General features: G+C 55.3%; 1 protein-coding gene across 1 annotated transcript in view; it reads left to right on the top strand.

The window, feature by feature from the left end:
• Window positions 1-18,637, top strand: part of LOC102420739 (mediator of RNA polymerase II transcription subunit 27-like) — a 136,539-nt gene that overhangs the window by 106,437 nt on the left and 11,465 nt on the right. The window contains 3 exon segments of the mRNA XM_023747414.1: window positions 9,618-9,725; window positions 16,941-16,982; window positions 17,692-17,747. Coding sequence (XP_023603182.1) covers window positions 9,618-9,725; window positions 16,941-16,982; window positions 17,692-17,747 — 206 coding nt within the window.

The following is an 18,637-nucleotide window of genomic DNA, read 5'->3' as shown; positions in this document are numbered from 1 at the left end:
ACGTTTCCTGAAGTGGTTTCCGGCCTGATCCAGCGCCTGCTGCTCCGTGGGCTCAGTCAATATTTGCTGAATGAGTAAATCGTTCGGTGCTCTGAGGCCTTGCACAAAAGATGCCCAATGTGGATACTCCATCACGTTCTGTTTCAGTTTCATTGTCAAGTGTATGTAATCTTTCACACCTGGAATCAGAGGTTAAAGCGCCAACTTTTCTGTTCCTGCCAATACCGGCTGTCCTCTCAGACACAGCCACCGGGCAGCTGTTCCGGGCATTATTATTCTGGGCCTGGGACTGGATGTGAACTGATTGATCCAGACGGTGACTCCGTCTCCCCGGAACCAGTGACAGGAAGCTGGCACGTGAAACAGGTGATGTCTGCTACCATGGAATTGAGCAAAACTCGCTGACTCACAAGAGGGGCCAGGCTGCAGTTTGAACCATGACCTTGACCTCATTAACTTCAGGCGTCATGGTAACGGTGCGGTCCCTGTCTTACTGCCAAAATCCTTCCCTGATGCTCAGCAGGCTCTTCCCAGTCAGTCCCCGCCTTCCGCAGAAGGTGGCTTGTTACCCAAAGCCAGGATCCCTCGCCGCCCTGCGATTGGGGGAAGCCATTTAGAGCACTTAATTCGAGTTGACTGTTTATTGGTGCATACTGCAATTAAGTTAGATTAATGAAAGGTAAATTCCAGTCTTTACGTGAAAACAAATCTCTTGGAAAGGTCCTAATTAGCATGTGTGTTTATTTAGCCTCTCGTGGTTTAATTGCATCTCATCTTGCTATTTACAAACAGGCGTCATTACGGAATAATGAGTGTGAGGAGCATTGCTGCTGCTGCAGATGAGGGGCTGGAGGCTGGGGGCGGGCCGGGCGTCTGCTGGCTTTGTGTCGCTTTCAATGAAGAAGGCAGGGCCACAGTCTGCCAGGCGGCAGCTTGCCCTTTGCTGCAGAGCTGGGCTGCTTTAACTCGCTGCGGTGTAACCCGCGAAGTTGCACGCACTCACAGCTGTCTGGGTCGGGGTGCAGGATGCTTTCTTTACAGCCCTGCATTGCAGGGCCTCTGCACTTCAAACCCATGAGGGTCCCCTAGAGGCTCCGCAAGGTGTGGGGCTTCCCTCGCGCAGCTCAGCCCCAGCCCCTTCAGCAGCCCCTTAGGAACTCCCAGCGTAAAGCAAATTGAGGAAGAGGTTCATGAGATCCCAGTGGCATCCCTAACACCTCATTCCAACTTTACATAATTTGCCGTCGTTCCTTGAAGTTACAAAGCAAGTTCATCTTCTTCCGCTGGCTGTCTGGTCATTTATAGCCTGTGCTCACCTGGTTCAAGGGCAGAAGAACTGAGCTCCCCGTGGGAAAGCGATGAGCAGACAGAAAAGAGCCCAGGATAGCGATACGTCCCTGTCATCTGTGCGGTTCTCCGGTCCCTGCTGTGCAGCACACGTCTCTCGTTCGCAGGGAGCAGAGTGGAGGGTCACGGTGGCAAACCCAAGGAGGATGCGCCTGAGTCCTGGGTGGGAACCTGGTGGGAACCAGCCTCGTAAATACCAGTGCCTCAGTTTCCCCCAGGTTCTGCACTTTTGTGACTGTTCTATATCAATGCAGATTGCTCCACTCACACTGCGGTAACACCTAGATTCCCCTAGGGCCTCCTGGGTGAGCTGAAGTCCAGGTTTAATTTATTTAAATGAGGTTGCAGGAATTCACAGTTTTCAGTACATTTGTTCAAACAAACTAGATTAATGTTAAGGTGCCCTAAATAGAAGCCACAAAGTTCTTGGTGTTCTGACTACAGCCTGTGTGTAAGGGGCCCCGCCGCTGCGTCCTCAAATAGCCGCCTCTTTGTTGTCGCTAAGTCGCAACTGGTCCTTTCCAGCTCACAGAGCTGTGGGGCACTTCTTCCCGTTCATATTAATTGGATTTTAAAGTGACCTTGTCTATGTATTGATTTGAATGAAAATTTTCTACATCAAGGTCAAGCTGGCGCGCGTCCGACAGTCGAGATGGTAAAAAGCCAAGCGCTGCCGACAGGAGGGCGGGCCTGTGGGGGGGGCGACTGCACAGAGGACACCCTGAGCCTTTGCAATGGAGGGGGCAGGTGGCAGGTCAGCTCGGGGACCACCCTCGCCTGGGCTGGGTCTGCCTCCCGCCCCTGAGCCCCGAGCTCAGATGCTGCTCCTTGGGTGTCTTCAGGGTGAGGTCTCAGCTCATCTGAACTCGCACCCGCCGCCTTGGGAAAGGTCATCCATGAACTCGACCATCTAGCCAGGACCTCATCCCTGAGTCCCGTCTCCAAGCTGCCCATTTACCGTCTCTCCGCGTGGGCATCAGCAGTATCCAGACTCCATAAAGGGAAGTGATTCCCCCAGCCCCGCCTCGCTCCTCCCTCCTCTCTTCATCTCCTCTCAGTCAACAGCAAGACCGTCTACCTGCTGCTCAAGCCAGACGCCTCGACGTCTGTATGCGGCCTCACAGGCGTGCCCAGCCCCTGTCCCGGAGCCCAGGGCAAGTCTGCATTTTTCGGGGGAAGCCCCCAGGAGTCAGGGGAAGCCTGGAGGCACTGAACGTTGTCGCCACATCTAAGGGCGCCTCTTGGAGGAGTCACCAGGTGGGAGTGCTCACCTGTCCAGCCACCTCCACCTTTCAGAGCCTCTGATGACGGACAGGCGCTGAACCAAGTGCCTTTTGATGGTGCCACGCAGCAGGGGGACGAGGCAGCGCCCCCCCCCCCCCCCCCCCGGGGTCCTTGGGGAAACTGGGCCCCAAGGGTGCCCTCTAGCTACTCAGTCACGCATCGCTTTATCACCTCTTCCGGGAGGAGCCATATTGGACTCTCCTAAACCTCTTGAGGCTTCTGCTGACACCTTTAAGATGGGGCACTTGGACAAATGATTTTTGTAATTCTTTACAGCTCTAACGTCACATGATTCTCTGAATCCGTGTCGGCGCCCAGTGTGTCCCATGCGACAAACACTTATCTACTCAATAAATAAGTGCTTATTGGGGTCACTCGCTTTATCTTTTCTTTCTCAGGAATTAGTACAAATATGTAGGTTCTTAGTGCTATGGGGTAGCTATGCCTGGCTGCCTCCCCTTCCCCCACCTTCCTAACTACACCTGGAAAAACAGCACCTACAGAACCGCAGGCCTCTTACGTCCTGGAGAATGACATCTGTGAGTGGCTGTATGGCTGTGAGTGGCTGGTGGCTGTGAGTGGCTGGTGGCTGTGAGTGGCTGGTGGTTGTGAGTGGCTGGTGGTTGTGAGTGGCTGGTGGCTGTGAGTGGCTGTATGGCTGTGAGTGGCTGTATGGCTGTGAGTGGCTGGTGGTTGTGAGTGGCTGGTGGTTGTGAGTGGCTGGTGGCTATGAGTGGCTGTATGGCTGTGAGTGGCTGGTGGTTGTGAGTGGCTGTATGGCTGTGAGTGGCTGGTGGCTGTGAGTGGCTATATGGCTGTGAGTGGCTGGTGGCTGTGAGTGGCTATATGGCTGTGAGTGGCTGGTGGCTGTGAGTTTGTGAGTGGCTGAGTGGCTGGTGGCTGTGAGTTTGTGAGTGGCTGGTGGCTGTGAGTGGCTATATGGCTGTGAGTGGCTGGTGGTTGTGAGTGGCTGTGAGGTTGTGAGTGGCTGGTGGCTGTGAGTTTGTGAGTGGCTGGTGGCTGTGAGTGGCTATATGGCTGTGAGTGGCTGGTGGTTGTGAGTGGCTGTGAGGTTGTGAGTGGCTGGTGGCTGTGAGTTTGTGAGTGGCTGTGAGGTTATGAGTGGCTGGTGGCTGTGAGTTTGTGAGTGGCTGGTGGCTGTGAGTGGCCGTATGGTTGGCTTCTCTTTTTTAACAGACCCCTGCCCTCGAAGCCGAGGTCACTGTGCTGCCTTTGTCCGAATGACAGGGGCTGTGCCACCCCTCACCACCCACGTGTGGCTTTGTGCCGGGTCACGCATGCGCCTCTGGTGCTGGGTTTCTGATGCAAATACGCTTTCAGTCAGCTTGCCTCCCCGGTGTCCTAGACACAGACGCTGCTCAGGTTCACGGTGCCTTTCCCCTGCGCAGGCCCCAGAGGGACAAGGTTTGAGCGCACGGGGTCGCCCATGGCCTGCAGATGGATCCAGTGCTGTATTTGCTCAGTGTGTGTCAGGTGGCATTTGGTGGCAGCGTGGAGATAAGTATTTTTGCTATTATCCTCAGCCTCGCTCCCACTCTGCCTTTCCTGCCTGTGACTTGCCTTGCCATAGTGAACTAGGAATTCTCTTCATGGACGACTCCCCGCAGGCAGCGGCTGTGAGAGCAGGCCGAGGACCAGCGGTTTCAGCCCAGGGACCGATGCGGAGCGAGGCAGGGACAGCGTTCCTCCGGGCACCTCCCTGGAGGGTCTGACCTGCCGGCAGGCCCCCTGGCTTCCTTTGACCCCACAACTTGCCATCGAACACGCGGAGACAGATGCAGGAGGGGTATGGAGGGAGCTCTTCGGAAATGTGCTGCTTAGCATAGAAGAAGGGTTACCGTGGCAACGGCAAGCCTGCTTCATTAGCAGATGGCATTAGCTTTATCTGTGGTATCCCAGAGCAGTTGCCAAGAGCCCACCTGCACCCCATCGCTGGGCGTCTTGCCTGTGACCAGGGCCGGCGCTGGCTAGTTTGCAGGTGGCGTCCACTGGCCTGTGCATGACGCACTGCCATTTCTTTCTCCCGGAACTCAAGGTCATTACAACCTGGTGCACGCAGATTCGTTAAACTAACACAGTCAGACCCACGAGAGTTTGTGGCAGGTAGAGGGGTGTGCGCGCTGGAGAGGGCGCTGGAGAGCACGCGCCTCCGCACACTGCGCTCGTGGGGAACGAGGCGGGAGGCTGTTTGGTCAGTTGTGTATCACACCACAGCCGCGTCTCCTGTATCATCTCACTTGACCCTCCAGCAGGCCCCAGGCGTTCCCAGCTGAGTACAGGCACGAGGGTTGTCTGACTTGCCCTGGGTCACACCACCCGAAGTGGCAGAGGAAGGACTGCAGCCCAGTGCCCTTGACCATTTGGCGTCATGTTCACACCTCGCGGCCCAGCACCACTGCAGCCACGCTCTGCAGCATCCCTTGGCCGCAGGTGTGGGCAGAAAGACAACATCAGGGCAAGTTTGCTCCAGCTTTGAGGTTAACTGGCTTCCAGTCACCTCACCTCTGTGAAGTGCTGGCGGGTGTGGGCAGCCACCAGGGGGCGTCCTCCGTGCAGGCCCTGTGCACACCCTCAGCAGCGCATCTCCTCATGGACGCCTGGTGGCCACTCTGCGACGGAGCTGTCCTCACCGACTCCAAGGCCTCAAACCGCCAGGCTTCAAAATTGTGTGCAGAGCTGCATATTGACCGTGTTAAACATTTAGAAGCCCTCGTTCTACGCATTTTCACCTGGCTGAGCGCCAGGTCCTCTCCGGCTCCAACACCTGAGAACTGACACATGCCATGGAGCTCTGCGGGGCTGAACCAGAGCACGGCTCATGCACTGGCTGTCCGCCACCTGCGCAGCCCAGTCTAGGCACAGCGTGGCGGTGCTCCATGAGTAGGTGAATCCAGGACAAGAAAAAGGCGGGAAGGAGCCACGCGCCCTGATGCAGGTTCATGAAATTAACAAGAATTGGACCCATCAGAGTCATTTGCAGCTCTTGCCCGGTTGTGGTCTTGCAGTCCATTTCCCAGGACGAGAACTAGGGCCGCTGAGGACGGAGCCTCAGCAGGGGCATGAGAGGCAGCCTGGAGCAGCAGGCACCCCACGGCAGGAGGCACCAGGGACCAGGTTGTGAGGGACTCCACGTTGATCAGGTGCCCCCCCCCCAGCCGCAGATGGGACAGTTTGAGCGTCAACACGAATAATAATCGCACCAGACAAAATCACAGCAGATACATTTAAATCTGAGCGTGTAGGGCAGGGGTGGGCAACCCCTGGCACGCGTGCCAAACATGGCACGCCAGTAACTTTTGCTGGCACTCGAAACCCTCTCTTATAATCTTCCATTTACAATTTTTTTCTTAATATCGACTTTTTATTTTTCAGATAAATTCAGTGTAGGTGCATCTTAGATAAATAAATAATTTTACATAACAAGTTATCTTAAAGACCATAGACATGGATTGATGAGAGAGGGGAAGAACAATTTCTATGCCTCTGCCTTAACTCTCCCTGCCTTCCTAGATGTGACCAGTGTTTTGGTTTCATCCACATACACTTGTGAATCTTTGTTCTCAGTGATGAATTTTGTTAAGTCTCGTAATAGGAGTAGCCTGACGGATGAAAGTAGTAGCTCGTGCATATCTCTGAAGGTCACGAAATAGAAACCTGATGTAAAATCTCTGTCATCAGTGAGGCAGCAGCAAAAGTCCCACTGATAATATCAAACGGAGTCATAAAGTTTTCTGTCGGACTATCAGTGTACATGTATACATTAAAAAATAAATATATCTTTCATCATCATATACTGTGTTTTTGTCACTCAAATGAATTTTGTTATTTCTTCAAGGTTCTTCACATACGTACACCTTAAGAGATATCAAGTAGGCGTAACATGTTCTCAAAAAATTAGGGTTGGCACGCAGAAGACTTTTGAGTCAGAGATTTTGCTGGTTTTGGCACGCACCCACAGAAAGGTTGCCCACCCCTGGCGTAGGGTAATGTCGGGGAGGAAAACGAACCCGTCCGCAGTGGAAGAAAACTAGTGAGCCGAGGCACTGTTCTAAAAACTGGAGAGTAACGAAAAAGAATTGAGCCTTTACCCTGCTCTTCCTGTGTAGGGAGCCCTCCCGCTCCATAGCCAAACAGGAGGGGAGGGGAAGCTTTCGTATACAAGTGTTCCCGCTAGTGAGTGGAAAGGGGGGATCGCATGGAATCCGCCGTGTGGAACCTGCTGGATCATGCTGGGTCAGCGGGTCCCCACTGAGGCCCAACCTCGCACGCCTCCTGTGGGTGGAGTGGAACACGCCTGGGAAGCAGCCTTGACACAGAGTCAGGCTTGAATGCCATCTAATCGCCAATTTCCGGGAAGTGCAGAGTGAGAGGAACGTGTCCAGCACACCCGGGAGGCCGTCAGCAGAGTCCAGGCTGTGGGGAAACTGGCGGGAATGACCGGTTTCCTCAGCAAATCGAGTGGGGGGGGGAGTGCACGGGAGGCTAGAGAGAGGATGCCTTTCGTTCAGGGGAGGCTTAGGAGACGCGTCGGCAGTCGCAGCGTGTCCGGGTTCAGGTCCTGGGACCAGCAGACTCTCACGAACGTGCCGTGGGAGGCTGTGGGGATTAGACGCTCACTGCACTGAGCGTGGATAACTGAAATTTCTGGTTTGTAGACATGGGATGACATCACGGTGAGGCTTTGCTGTTTCAGAGCCTGTATCTTTTGGAGACGCAGACTGAAATATTTACACGTGAAAATTATTCTGTGCTGTTTGTTCCAAAATAATACAGAAAGGGGAACTAACTAAATAAACGTGCAGAAAGGGCAAAGTAGGTGGGGGAGGGGGAAGAGTTGTAATTGTTGACGTTGGGATGGGTCCCTGGAGTTCTCTATACCATTTCGTTTATTTGTATGTTATTTTAAATCTTCTATAATAAAAGACTTAAAGAAATCATTAGGTCGGTGCTTCCAGGAGGGGTGAGTTTGTGTTATTTTACTTTAATAGCACCTGTTGCTAGCGAGAGCAAACTGAGATGGGTGTGTTCGTGCCTTTCTGGTTGGCATAACCCTGTGCTTAGCACATGGGCAGATTGTATCAAAAACCTTAAAATATTTGTACCATTTGCCTCAATAATTATAGTTCTGCAAATCTGTCCTCAAGAAGTAATCCCAAATGTCTTGAAAGCTTCGTGAACGAAAGTGTGTGTTGCGGCCGTATTTATATTAGGGAAACCGTGGAAGCAGCTAATGTCCAACAGGATGGCTGGGGAAGTCACAGTGTAGCCCCCGGAGGAACCAGGCCGCGTGGAATGCCGCCTCCGCAGACTGCACCGCGACGGAGCAATGCTCATGTCGTCATAACTTCGAAATACCAAGTTCACTCTTCAAAACAAAAAAAGTTAAATGTAAAATGTCTAGTACCTGTAGCGTGTATTTTTCCCTGAATTCCCTCTTAAGAAGCTTGAGCCATTACCAAGGCAGTTTACCGGGTAGTGAAAGTCAGCCCGACTCAGGGTGCTTTTACGGAGACAGTTGCTTGGTTACCCTTGGGCGTCACAGGAGAGTTCACATGTGCTGAAAGCAGTGGCCCTGCGGGAGGAGGTCCAGCATCTCCGCCATTTCAGTCCTTAGAGTTACAAAGTTACAACTGGGTGCCTCCTCCTCCCCTCCCCCTTCTCCACCCCCCCTCCCCCTTCTCCACCCCACTTCCTGCCAATGAGCTGCCTTGAACTGGGGACAGAGCGGCTGTTCCCGCCTCTGGTTAATTGGCATCTTAGCCAGTGGTGTCCAATTGTGTAAGAAATGACCCTTTAAATGTTACGTGGTGTAGCAGTAACGAGAAGTACTATACACTTAATAAGGTGTTTTTATTAACTTTCTCTGAAATGTAAATATGTGCATCACCTTTTTCTTGCCAGATTTATATTCTGTGCCATTTTGGGCAAGAACGGAGACACCCTCTCAGAACTGAAAACTGTTGAAGGAACAGGGTATCAGGGACGTTCAGGGGAGAAGAAGGCTGTTATGCGGACAGGCAGTTGGACCACTGCTAGGACTGGGGAGTAAGGAAAGGGGGGCGGCCCCCAGAACCGACTGCACACTGGAGCCGCAGGGGGTCCGCTGCTGCGGGGGCGGGGATTCTTGTCCTCACTCAGACCAACGGGGACCTTTGGCCGATTCTGTGGGGTCGGCCTCCTCGGGACTCGCTCCAGGGTCTCACCCAGGTGTCAGACGAGTTACGGGAGCCCCAGGAAAGGGAGGCGCCGTTTCCGTTCTGAGTGCTGGGGCTCCAGCCAGCACAGCCGGGCACGCTTCCCTGGCATATATGACACTGCACTATTTTTGTATATTTTAATCCATATACTTCCTGAAAATTCTAAAAGAGAAAAAGCACTTAAATATATTTCCAGGATCCTGTTCCTTTTTGGAGATAAAATTCAGCCACTTTCCGTTTACGGTCAGAGCTTACTGGGTGTCGTCGTCCACTCTGACCAGCCACTGTACACAGATCGCCCAGGGCCCCCGGGCCTGCCTGTCATCTCTGTCGCGCTCCCTGGACTCCGGGGGTGCACGGGCCACGACGGCCCTGAGAACCCGGCTCGCTGACTCCTGGAGCTCCGGGGAGGGGACCACCTCAGGGCAGAGAAAACGGGGGTGGGGGTGGGGGTCACCTTACCCGGCAGATGGCAAGCACCTGGGGCTCGTCCTGACAGGTAAGAGCCAGTTAGAGATCACTCAGGGTGGTGAGATGAGGGGCCCGCACCATCTTTCAGTGGTGAAGGAAGAACTTGTGTTGCTGGGAGTGTGGGACTAAATGCTTTGGGACGCTGGCACGCGGGACAGCCAGCACGCCCTCCCTCGTGGCCGCTGGGGCCTCTGACACAGGAGGGTGAGCCCAGTGCCGCCTTCTCATCATCTTGCCCAGCTGTGTGTGATTTGCATGTTCAGGCTGGTGCTCATGTTTGCACACGTGTTTTGGCAGGTGACCTTGGGAAAGGTGCTGAAAGTGATTGTCGTCATGCGGAGCCTGTTCATTGACCGAACGATCGTGAAGGGCTACAACGAGAACGTCTACACGGAAGACGGCAAGGTAGGCGGGCGGCCTCTCGTTGGTTTTCCGTTCTTGTCCGTGTCCCGGGACGAATGTGGCGGAGCCCGCGCCGAGCGGCTTAAGCAGCGCGATGAGGCCGAGGTGATGGGCGACATGGCCGTGTCCGCGTGGAGATGAGCACGCAGCACCCCCTCTCCCCATCTCCGCAGGCCCCGCTCTCCTCTCGGCCGACGCCCTCAGTTGAATTTCTGATTTATCGCCTTAGACCCCAGGTGCCTCATTAAATGTGTCTTCTGAGAAAAGGGATTTTTTCCTTTTTCTTTTTCTTTTTTTTGTTTTTTTGGAGTTTTTTTCCCAGTCTCGCAGCATATCAGTAGCCCATGGCCCGGCATTTAGCTTTTCCCAAAACCATGAGGAAAATCCAAGTTCGCCATACAAGCTGCCGCCCATCTTTCTGGGACGCTAACAAGGAGCGCAGGAAGCAGCTTGTCCTCCGAGGCTCCATTGAGCGATGTGCCTGACCCGAGGCGGGTTCCTCTGTGGGTGACTGGCTTCATGGAAAGTTCACCCTCGTGAGCCCCTAATTTCCCGTCACCGCACTGTCCACATGGCTCTGTGGCGAGCGTGAGAGACGCTGATGGGCGCTGGCAGCCTGCACTGTGCCTGCTCCCAGAGCGGAACGGGCGCTCTGCCCAAGACACCACCCCGACGCACCCTGTGTCCCCCAGCGCCCGGGCCGTCGGCCCCTCGGGGCTGTCATTTCTCTCCATGAGTCCCACGTAAACCTACATGTGGTCGCTCTAGCACTCACACCCAACAGCCACGTTATGATGAGGAGAAAACGTTTTTCTTAAAAAGAGGTGACAGCCCTAGACAGGTTGCTCAGTGGGTAGAGCATCGGCCCGCGGACTGAAGGTCCCGGGTTTGATTCCAGTCAAGGGCCCGTACCTCGGTTGCAGGCTCGATGCTCTGCCCTGGTCAAGGGGGCGTGCAGGAGGCAACCAATCGATGTGTCTCTCTCACATGTATGTTTCTCTCTCTGTGTCTCTCCCTCTCTTCCTTCCACTCTCTCTAAATATCAATGGGAAAAAAATCTTCTGGTGAGGATTAGCAAAAAAAAAAAAAAAAATGACTGCATCAGTCACTACCGCCCACGCCTCTACCCTGCACGCCCGGGTTCCGGGCCTCTTCTCCTTGCTCGTGTCTTGGCCTCTCATCCCCCCGGAGGTCCCACGTGGCACCTACACCAGTCACTCCTGGACTGATTTGTGTCACCCCTCTTCTCTCCAGATGGACCCAAACTTAGCTCATCATCCCCCCTAAACTCAGGCTCCATCCGCAGCTCCTTCACTGGGTCAGTGGTGCCACCGTCTACCTGCTCAGCCCCCCGCCCCCCCCCCCTTATCTAGTTTGTCGGCGGGTCCTCCTCCTTACATGTCCCTCCAGTTGGCCCCTCCTGTCCTCCACTCCTTTCCAGCTCGCTGCCTCTCAGCCGAGTCCCCGCACTAGCCGCTCACGTCTAGTCTCCAGGTTACTTCCCCGGTGTGTCCTTCCCTGGCTCCCAGAGCTGTCTTCCCAAAGTGCGATTGCTTTTCACCATCTTCCCATCGCCTGGAGCAGGAAACGGGGAGTTGGCTGCTGGGCACTGAGCAGCCTGCGGTCAGGGAGTTTGAGAGGGTTCGGCGGGTTCTTCGCTGCAGGAGCTCGTAGAGCCTGGGCCGCTCTGTGCTCGTGCGTCTCCCGAGGGGTGTGCAGTGTGCAGGATTCTACCTATGTGACCACCAAGCGCTTTCTCCCTTTGCTCAGAGAGCACATTGTGACACCGGCGTTTGCAGAAAACTCTGGCTGTGGAATAAAATCCAAACTCCTCAGCCAGGCATCTAGCGAGCTGGCCCGTCTTCCTTTCTGACCTCGTCTGCCTCCATCGCCACACGCCTCTGTCCTCCTCTCAGCCTTGGTGTTATTGGCGCTCTCTCATTCACTGGCACCCTGTGCCCTTAGCCCGGGGTGCATGCCCTCCCCGTCCACCTGATGAACTTCCCCTCTTCCTGGTACCCGGCCCAGTGCCATCTTCCTTCTCACTCTGTCCCCTTTCCCAGGGGCCTCTCGCGACGGACGGCAGTCTGGGTTTGCCTCGCTCACGGCGCAGTGCCATCACGACTCCATCCACAGCGTGGGAGCCCCCTTTTGCTCTAACTAGAATTAGTACATCGTGGTAATTTCTTTCCACGTCAATCTTGCAGGTAACAAAAATACTAACAGTACCCGTATGTTGGTCTGGTAGGCACTGTGCTGAAGCAAGCTTTGCCTACAGGGGTTACTGAATCCTAGCCCCATTTTCCAGATCAGGAAACTGAGACCTACGGTCACACTGAGCCAGAGCTCACCCCTCACCCCTCCTGAGGACACAAGCTGTCCTTGAGTGTCCCAAGGATAGACCCAGGGCCTGGAGCACAGCCCAGTGACATGGGGGGGGAGTGGGGTGGGGGGATGGGGATGAGAAAGCCCACCTGGGGTGTGAAAGTGCTTTCCCTGGAGTGAAAGGGGAGAGTGAACAATTAGAGGTGGGAACTAAAGGCAGCAGCAGGGAGTGGAGTGTGAGTCGAGAATAAAGGACACGCACAGACGGGCACATGGGTTTTCCTAATGAGTGGTTGGCGTGGGCTCTCCGTTCATCAGAGAGACTGCGTGTCCGGAAACCGGCGCCGTACCGGGCTCCCTATCACCACGGCGATGCAGGAGGCCCTGCTCCCACTACAGCTGCAGGAGCAGTGGCCCAGCCCCACCCACTGCCACGCCCGCGGCTTTCCCCATCACAGTGCCACCCGGCTGCCACTTCACAGTAACACCCACCTCCACTGCCCCAGTCACCCTGTCCCCTCACCTGCAGTGCACACTTTGATACCAAGCACCGTGGCCAATTCCTCCAGTAAAATAGGAAAATGCTCTCAGACTCCCTGACCTGGAGTTCGGTGTCATCTGGGAGGCGCCCAGGGCCGGACTCGGCACGTTCCAGGCATTGTCCTCGTTTTACACCCGCCAGACTTACCTGGGAAAGTGCAAACGCCTCGGTCGAGTTTATCTTATTAGGGGATTTAGGTGATGCTCGTGCTATAGCTTCATTAATTACCCCTTAGCCACTTTTTAAGGCTGCCTTTAGCCTCCTAGCGAAGAGGGAAAGGGGGGTATCAAAGGGAGCCTTCAAAGACAGCCCGCGCTGTCCCCAGGGTGACGCTGATCCCTGCCTTCTCCCACTTCAAAGTGGGATGTGTGTGTGTGTTTGGGCCGGGGAAGCTGAATCTGATTCCTCTAATAAGAGTTGGCATCAGCCCCGTTTGATATTAGATGCAGGGAACGTTTTGATTTGTTAGAGCCTTTGAAACTGTTCAGACGACCTTCAGAACAGGGGCCTCTTGTTCCTGGTGGGGGAAGGGCACCGCTGGGGCGGGCACCGCTGGGCGGGGACGGGTCCGTGCAGAGGAGGCCCTGCGACTGTGCTCGCTGCAGTTTTAGTAACAGATGTGCGTGCGCCCTGATTGGAAGTGAGAAGTTCACAAGTAGCAGACCTGTCACCGCGTCTGGTGAGGCTGGGTCCCTCTTTCATTCCCCGGGGCGGTGGGCGGGCATACAGAGACCACCAAAGGGAGGTTCATGGTTTCGGAAACCACGGAGACACCCTCACCATTGCTGGTCTGTGGCACCCCACCCCTACTGACGCCCACCTCTTGACCTCGCGAGATGAAGCTGCTGATAAATAAAAGCTTTAAAAGCTGAAGTCCCGGAGGCTTGCCAGTTTTATTTGGAAGTGTCAGTTTTAGATAATTTTTAGTTCTCTGCACTATTTTTTGAAATGAAGAATTGATAACTTTCTGGTAAGCTGCCAACACCCCCCCTGGCTGCTAAGTGGGTTGTGGTGCTGACGACTGTCCCATCTGCGGTCCTGAAGCAGATCTGTCAGGTTGCACTTCGCAAGGGCGCTCGCTGAAGGCCGGGGACAGCGTGGAGCTCTGAGCCGCCCCATCTGAATTCCATTGCAGGGCCCTCTTCCTGCGCAGGTAGGAGCTGGGCCTCTGGAGACAGGCCCGTTTCTGATCCTCCATCGCACATCTGCGTGGTGATGCTGAGCAAGTGGCTCAACTCCCTGCGCCTCAATGTCTTATCATCCTTGTGCGAGGGTGCCTTGCTGCTGAGTGCAGAGCTGTCATAAGAGGCACCTGCCACAGGGGGTGGCGGAGGTCATTGGTGGTGGCGGAGGTCATTGGCGGTGGCGGAGGTCATTGGCGGTGGCCATCATGGTAGTTAGACTCCCTGGCCTGCCCATGTTGGGTGATGCTGATGTCTCTTCCCTAAGTAAGTTTCTGTCACTGTTGTCACTAGTTCTTCCTGGGGCAGATGTGTGTGAAGCAGGTGGTCCCCCAGGATCTGGTGTAATCTCCCTGGGAACGTGGTACTCCTCCCTGAAGTGCTCATCCGGCCCCAGAGCCGCAGGCTGCTCGAGGCTGCGTGTCCAGCCCCGTCACGTCGCGGGAGGCTGGCTTTCCCCGCAGGGCCTTCCTGGGCCCCGATGCTGTGGGCTTCGCGCCTTCTCATGGCACTTAGGGAGTTTCTCAGGCTTCGGCTAGGAGTTTGCAGCCTCCAGAAGCTCCCATTGAATGCACAGCCAGCAAAGTCCATAGTCCTGCTGCCTTGCAGCCTAGAAGCTGGAGCTAATGACTATTCATTTGGGTCAGCCGTGGCTCCCGGAAATGAATTTCCGAAATCTTCTGGCCCCAAGGAGAGGCGGCACCGACCCCAGGCGCTGATGAGATGCTTTCTTTGGCGTAAATCTAGCAGAAAATCAAGTGCAGCCGCCTGCTGCGCCTTCCTGGTGAAACCGGACCCATTGTTACCGTCCTTTTCTTACCTCGTGCACCTGGTGAACGGCGCATTGTCCAGCGTCTCCTGCCCCAGATGGTCCTGCGTTCCCCGGGGCCTGGGTGATGCGTGTAGGCCCCGCTCAGAAGGAGCAGCGCACGGTCCACAAGCACGTGTGTTCTCAGGCCCATTAGGCCGGTCAGTGGGCTCTTCAGACAACCGGTTCCCCTCGAATTTCTCCGTTGAAACATTTTGCTGAAGTTTTGTGTTGTTGTTTTTTTAATTTCATCTTTTAAATTAAAACTACAACCCCTCCATCTGTGTGCAGACGCCTCCTTTTCTCCCTGGCCCGTGTCTCTGTCTTGCTGCGCCCTGTGCGGTGGGGGCAGGCAGGAGGATCTATCAGTTCCAAGCCTGACATGGAGGTTACTCTCCCTGGAATTTAGATTTGGGATCTTTGTCATCTTCCTGTCATCTTGGTGGTGATTTGTTAGAACTAAAGACACAAGACATCGTTCACTGGGCGATCTGGATGGTCTTTAACGTGTTCTAAGCCCTGGGCTGCTCTGCTTCCCTAGGAATAGAACTGACCCGACTTCCCCCGAGGCGCCCAGCCGCCCAGCGGGCGCCCTGCCTCAGGAGTGGTTATGTAGGGAACTCGTGTTTCTTCAGAGTTTCCTTCAGACTTACCGGGAAGTCGCATGTCACTTTCCCCTAGAACAGTGGTCGGCAAACTGCGGCTCGCGAGCCACATGCGGCTCTTTGGCCCCTTGAGTGTGGCTCTTCCTAAGCCTTAGGAGTACCCTAATTAAGTTAATAACAATGTACCTACCTATATAGTTTAAGTTTAAAAAATTTGGCTCTCAAAAGAAATTTCAATCGTTGTACTGTTGATATTTGGCTCTGCTGACTAATGAGTTTGCCGACCACTGCCCTAGAACTTGCAAACCTGTCAAATTAAAAGTCGAAGCCTAGTGACTTTTTAAAGTGTTGCCCCATCAACTGGTTTGACTGGGGGTGGGGGGTGGAAATTGGCAGCGCCCTTGTGAGAGTCGGTTAGCAGACAGAAGGAGAGGTGCCGGGTTATGTGGGAGTCCAGGAAGGGACAGGACAGCAGGGCGAGGGAAAGGGGTTTGAACGGATGTTCAGTCGATCAGATTCTTCCATGACATTTCCTGGACTTGGGTCAGCGAAACCTCCACCCTGCCCAGCAGGAGCCCTGCAGGGGTCAGAGGTCCTGGACCTTCCGCTGCCCCAAAAGGGTTCCGACATGAAAGTTACATAAAGCTGACCGCGCCGGAAGGAGCCGGGAGAGCGGTGCCTGTCTTCACAGCCCAACCTTCCTTCTTAATCCTCACCCGAGGACATGCTTACTGATTTTGGGGGGGGGGGGGGGGGGGAACATCGATGTGAGAGAGAACATCAGTTAGTTGCCTTCCGTACGTGAGAGAGAACATTAATTGTTTGCCTGCCACACAGCCCGGGGACTGAACCCACAACCCAGGTATGTGCCCTGACTGGGGATCTAACCCGCAGCCTTTGGCACATGGGACGATGCTCCAACCAACTGAGCCACACCAGCCAGGGCCACAGCCCGACGTTTAATTTCCAAGGACTATTTTCAGAAGGCCAAGTGTTGTGTTTTCACCCGGCAAATGCAACCCTTCACTTCCTGTCTTGGAGCAACCTTCCGGCTGGCTGCTGCTCCTGCTCCCACCCGCTCCGGATCAATGCCACAGCACAGGCTCAAACAGCTGTGTCTCAGGCCCCCTGACCACCGGCCAACCCCAGAAGCAGGTTGCAGGAGGCCCATCGACCAGGTGTTTCAATTTGCTCAACTCTTGACCCTGTGTATTAAAGTTGTCTTTTTAGCGCCAGGGAACGTACTGGCGGCCCCGCTAAGCTCACCGTCCTGAGCTCTCCCGTCTGCTCTGGGTGCTTCTGTTCGCCAGACGTCACTTGTTCTTGAAATAGTGAGGGGCATCGGTTTGATCTCTCACGCAAACCTGTAAGACCAGGGAGGTTTGGTGAGACTGCCATGAAGTGCCCCGTGTAGGACCAGTGTGGCCAGAGGAGGACTGGCCTGGGTTCACGCCCAGCCCTGCCCACGTTTCATCTTGGGCCTCCACGTTCCCCGGGTTCGAGGCCGGGGCGCCCTGATCACAGGCTCTGACCTGATCAGCCGTCAGTTACTCGGGATCCCTTCAACAGGCTCCTTAAGTCACCAGCAGGTTGTAAAGCAGGCCTTCAGGCGGGACGTTTAAATCCTTTCAACCCGGGATCGTTACTCTATAATCATGTCTTATTTTTTCAGGCTTAGCAGCAGTAACTAGAGCATCGTGTTTTGAAGTCCGGATTCTAAAATTGACACTGACGACACTTTTATCCCTTTCCCCACAGCTGGATATATGGTCCAAGTCCAACTACCAAGTGTTCCAGAAGGTAAGCTGTGCTCTCGGCTTCTTGCTCAGGAGGACTGGGGAGTACGGATGCTCTGAGGTGTCAACGTTGGTCTTTCATCCCAGCCTCTCTGAACAACCACAAGCCAGAGGCAAAAGGCTGCCCACTGTGTGGTTCCGTTTACGTGACGGGAAAAGACAAAACCTTGAGGAGAGAGCAGATCCTCGTTCCCAGGGCTGGAGTGGCAGGAGCTGGTGGGCTCCTTTGCCATGTGCCAGGCACCGTGCCAGCTGCTAGGAATCTGGGGGGACAGACAGGGAAGCGCAGTGACATAACTCAGGGCGTCACTGGGGGCTGCTATCAGGAGCAGCAGGGAGGGCCCCTTTACCTTGGGGCCGTCACAGGAGGGAGGCCTTTCGGGGCAGACACTCACTTGAGGCAGGAAGGTGAGAAGGAGCAGCCACATGGACGGCCCGGGTAGAGGTCCCAGGATGGAAGCAGCAGCCCAGAGCCTGGTGCTGGGAGCGTGGAGGGCCGGGAACCTGTGGGCTGAGCATGTGGCGGTCAGGGAAGTGGGGGGGCAGGGGTGGGGGTGGTGGGGGGGGAGGCAGAGCCGGCGCAGCGTGTCTCCCAGGTCCTGGTGCGGAACTTGGATTTCCTTCTCAATCCAGTGAGGAACACTGAAGGGTGGATGCGGAGGAGGGATGCGATTTTGTTTTTGTTTTTTTAAATATATTTGTATTGATTTCAGAGAGGAAAGGAGAGGGAAGAAGAGATAGAAACATCAGTGATGAGAGGGGATCATTGGTTGACTGCCTTTTGCACGCCCCCCCCCCCCTGCTGGGGATCCAGCCCGCAACCCAGGCATGTGCCCTTGACTGGAATCGAACCCAGGACCTTTCAGTCTGCAGGCCGATGCTCTATCCACTGAGCCACACCAGCTAGGGCGAGGGATGCAATTTTGAAAGTTGTGCCCATGTTATTCCCACTGAAGTAACAGTGTGTCCCGCTCGCCTCGCTGCCTTCTTCCTGGAAAATAGTGCCAGGGGCTGAGGAGCGCGCCCCTGTCCGCTCCTCCTGGGGCCGAGCCTCTCCTGGCTAAAGCCCGGCACACCAGGTCCTGTCCGCATTCCCTCTGCGTGTAGCAGTGGCAGCCCTTTCCCTCCTCCTCATTAGTCCGTGTCCCCCCCACCCCACCCCCAGGCTGCCGACAGTTTCATTCAGGGGCTGCCTGCACCTCGCTCAGGACAGGAGGCTTTTTCCCAGCCAGCGAAGCCTTCCAGCAGCGGGGTCCAGAGAAAAGGCGTCTGGGGGCGGGGGGGGGGGCGAGGGGGCCGGGCACAGGGCAGGAGGACAAAGAGCCAGAAAGGCTTCGGCGTGTCCGTGTTTCTCTGGCATTAAGCTCCGCAGGGGCCGTCACTGGTGGGATCTTTAACCTCCTCGTTTCAAAACTGTGTTTCCACCCAGTAGCTTAGGACTCGGAGGGCAGCACGCAGCTACTCCCTGCATTAGTCTTGGCAGGGAGGCCAAGGACCGGGGGGTGCAGCCCAGGTAGCAGGTGGGGCAGAGGCAGTGTCAGCGACAGGCACAGCTTCACAGCCTGCCCCACGGGGTCAGCACAAAGGCCAGAGCCCAGGAGGCCACTCTCAGCCCCCGTCTTTGTCCTGGGGCCCGGGAGGCAGAGGCGCCCCCAGCCC

This window comes from Myotis lucifugus, unplaced genomic scaffold, assembly GCF_000147115.1.
Source record: "Myotis lucifugus unplaced genomic scaffold, Myoluc2.0 scaffold_868, whole genome shotgun sequence".
Classification (NCBI taxonomy): domain Eukaryota; kingdom Metazoa; phylum Chordata; class Mammalia; order Chiroptera; family Vespertilionidae; genus Myotis; species Myotis lucifugus.
Note: the sequence above shows the minus strand (reverse complement) of the source record. Positions and strands in the feature narration are given on the sequence as shown.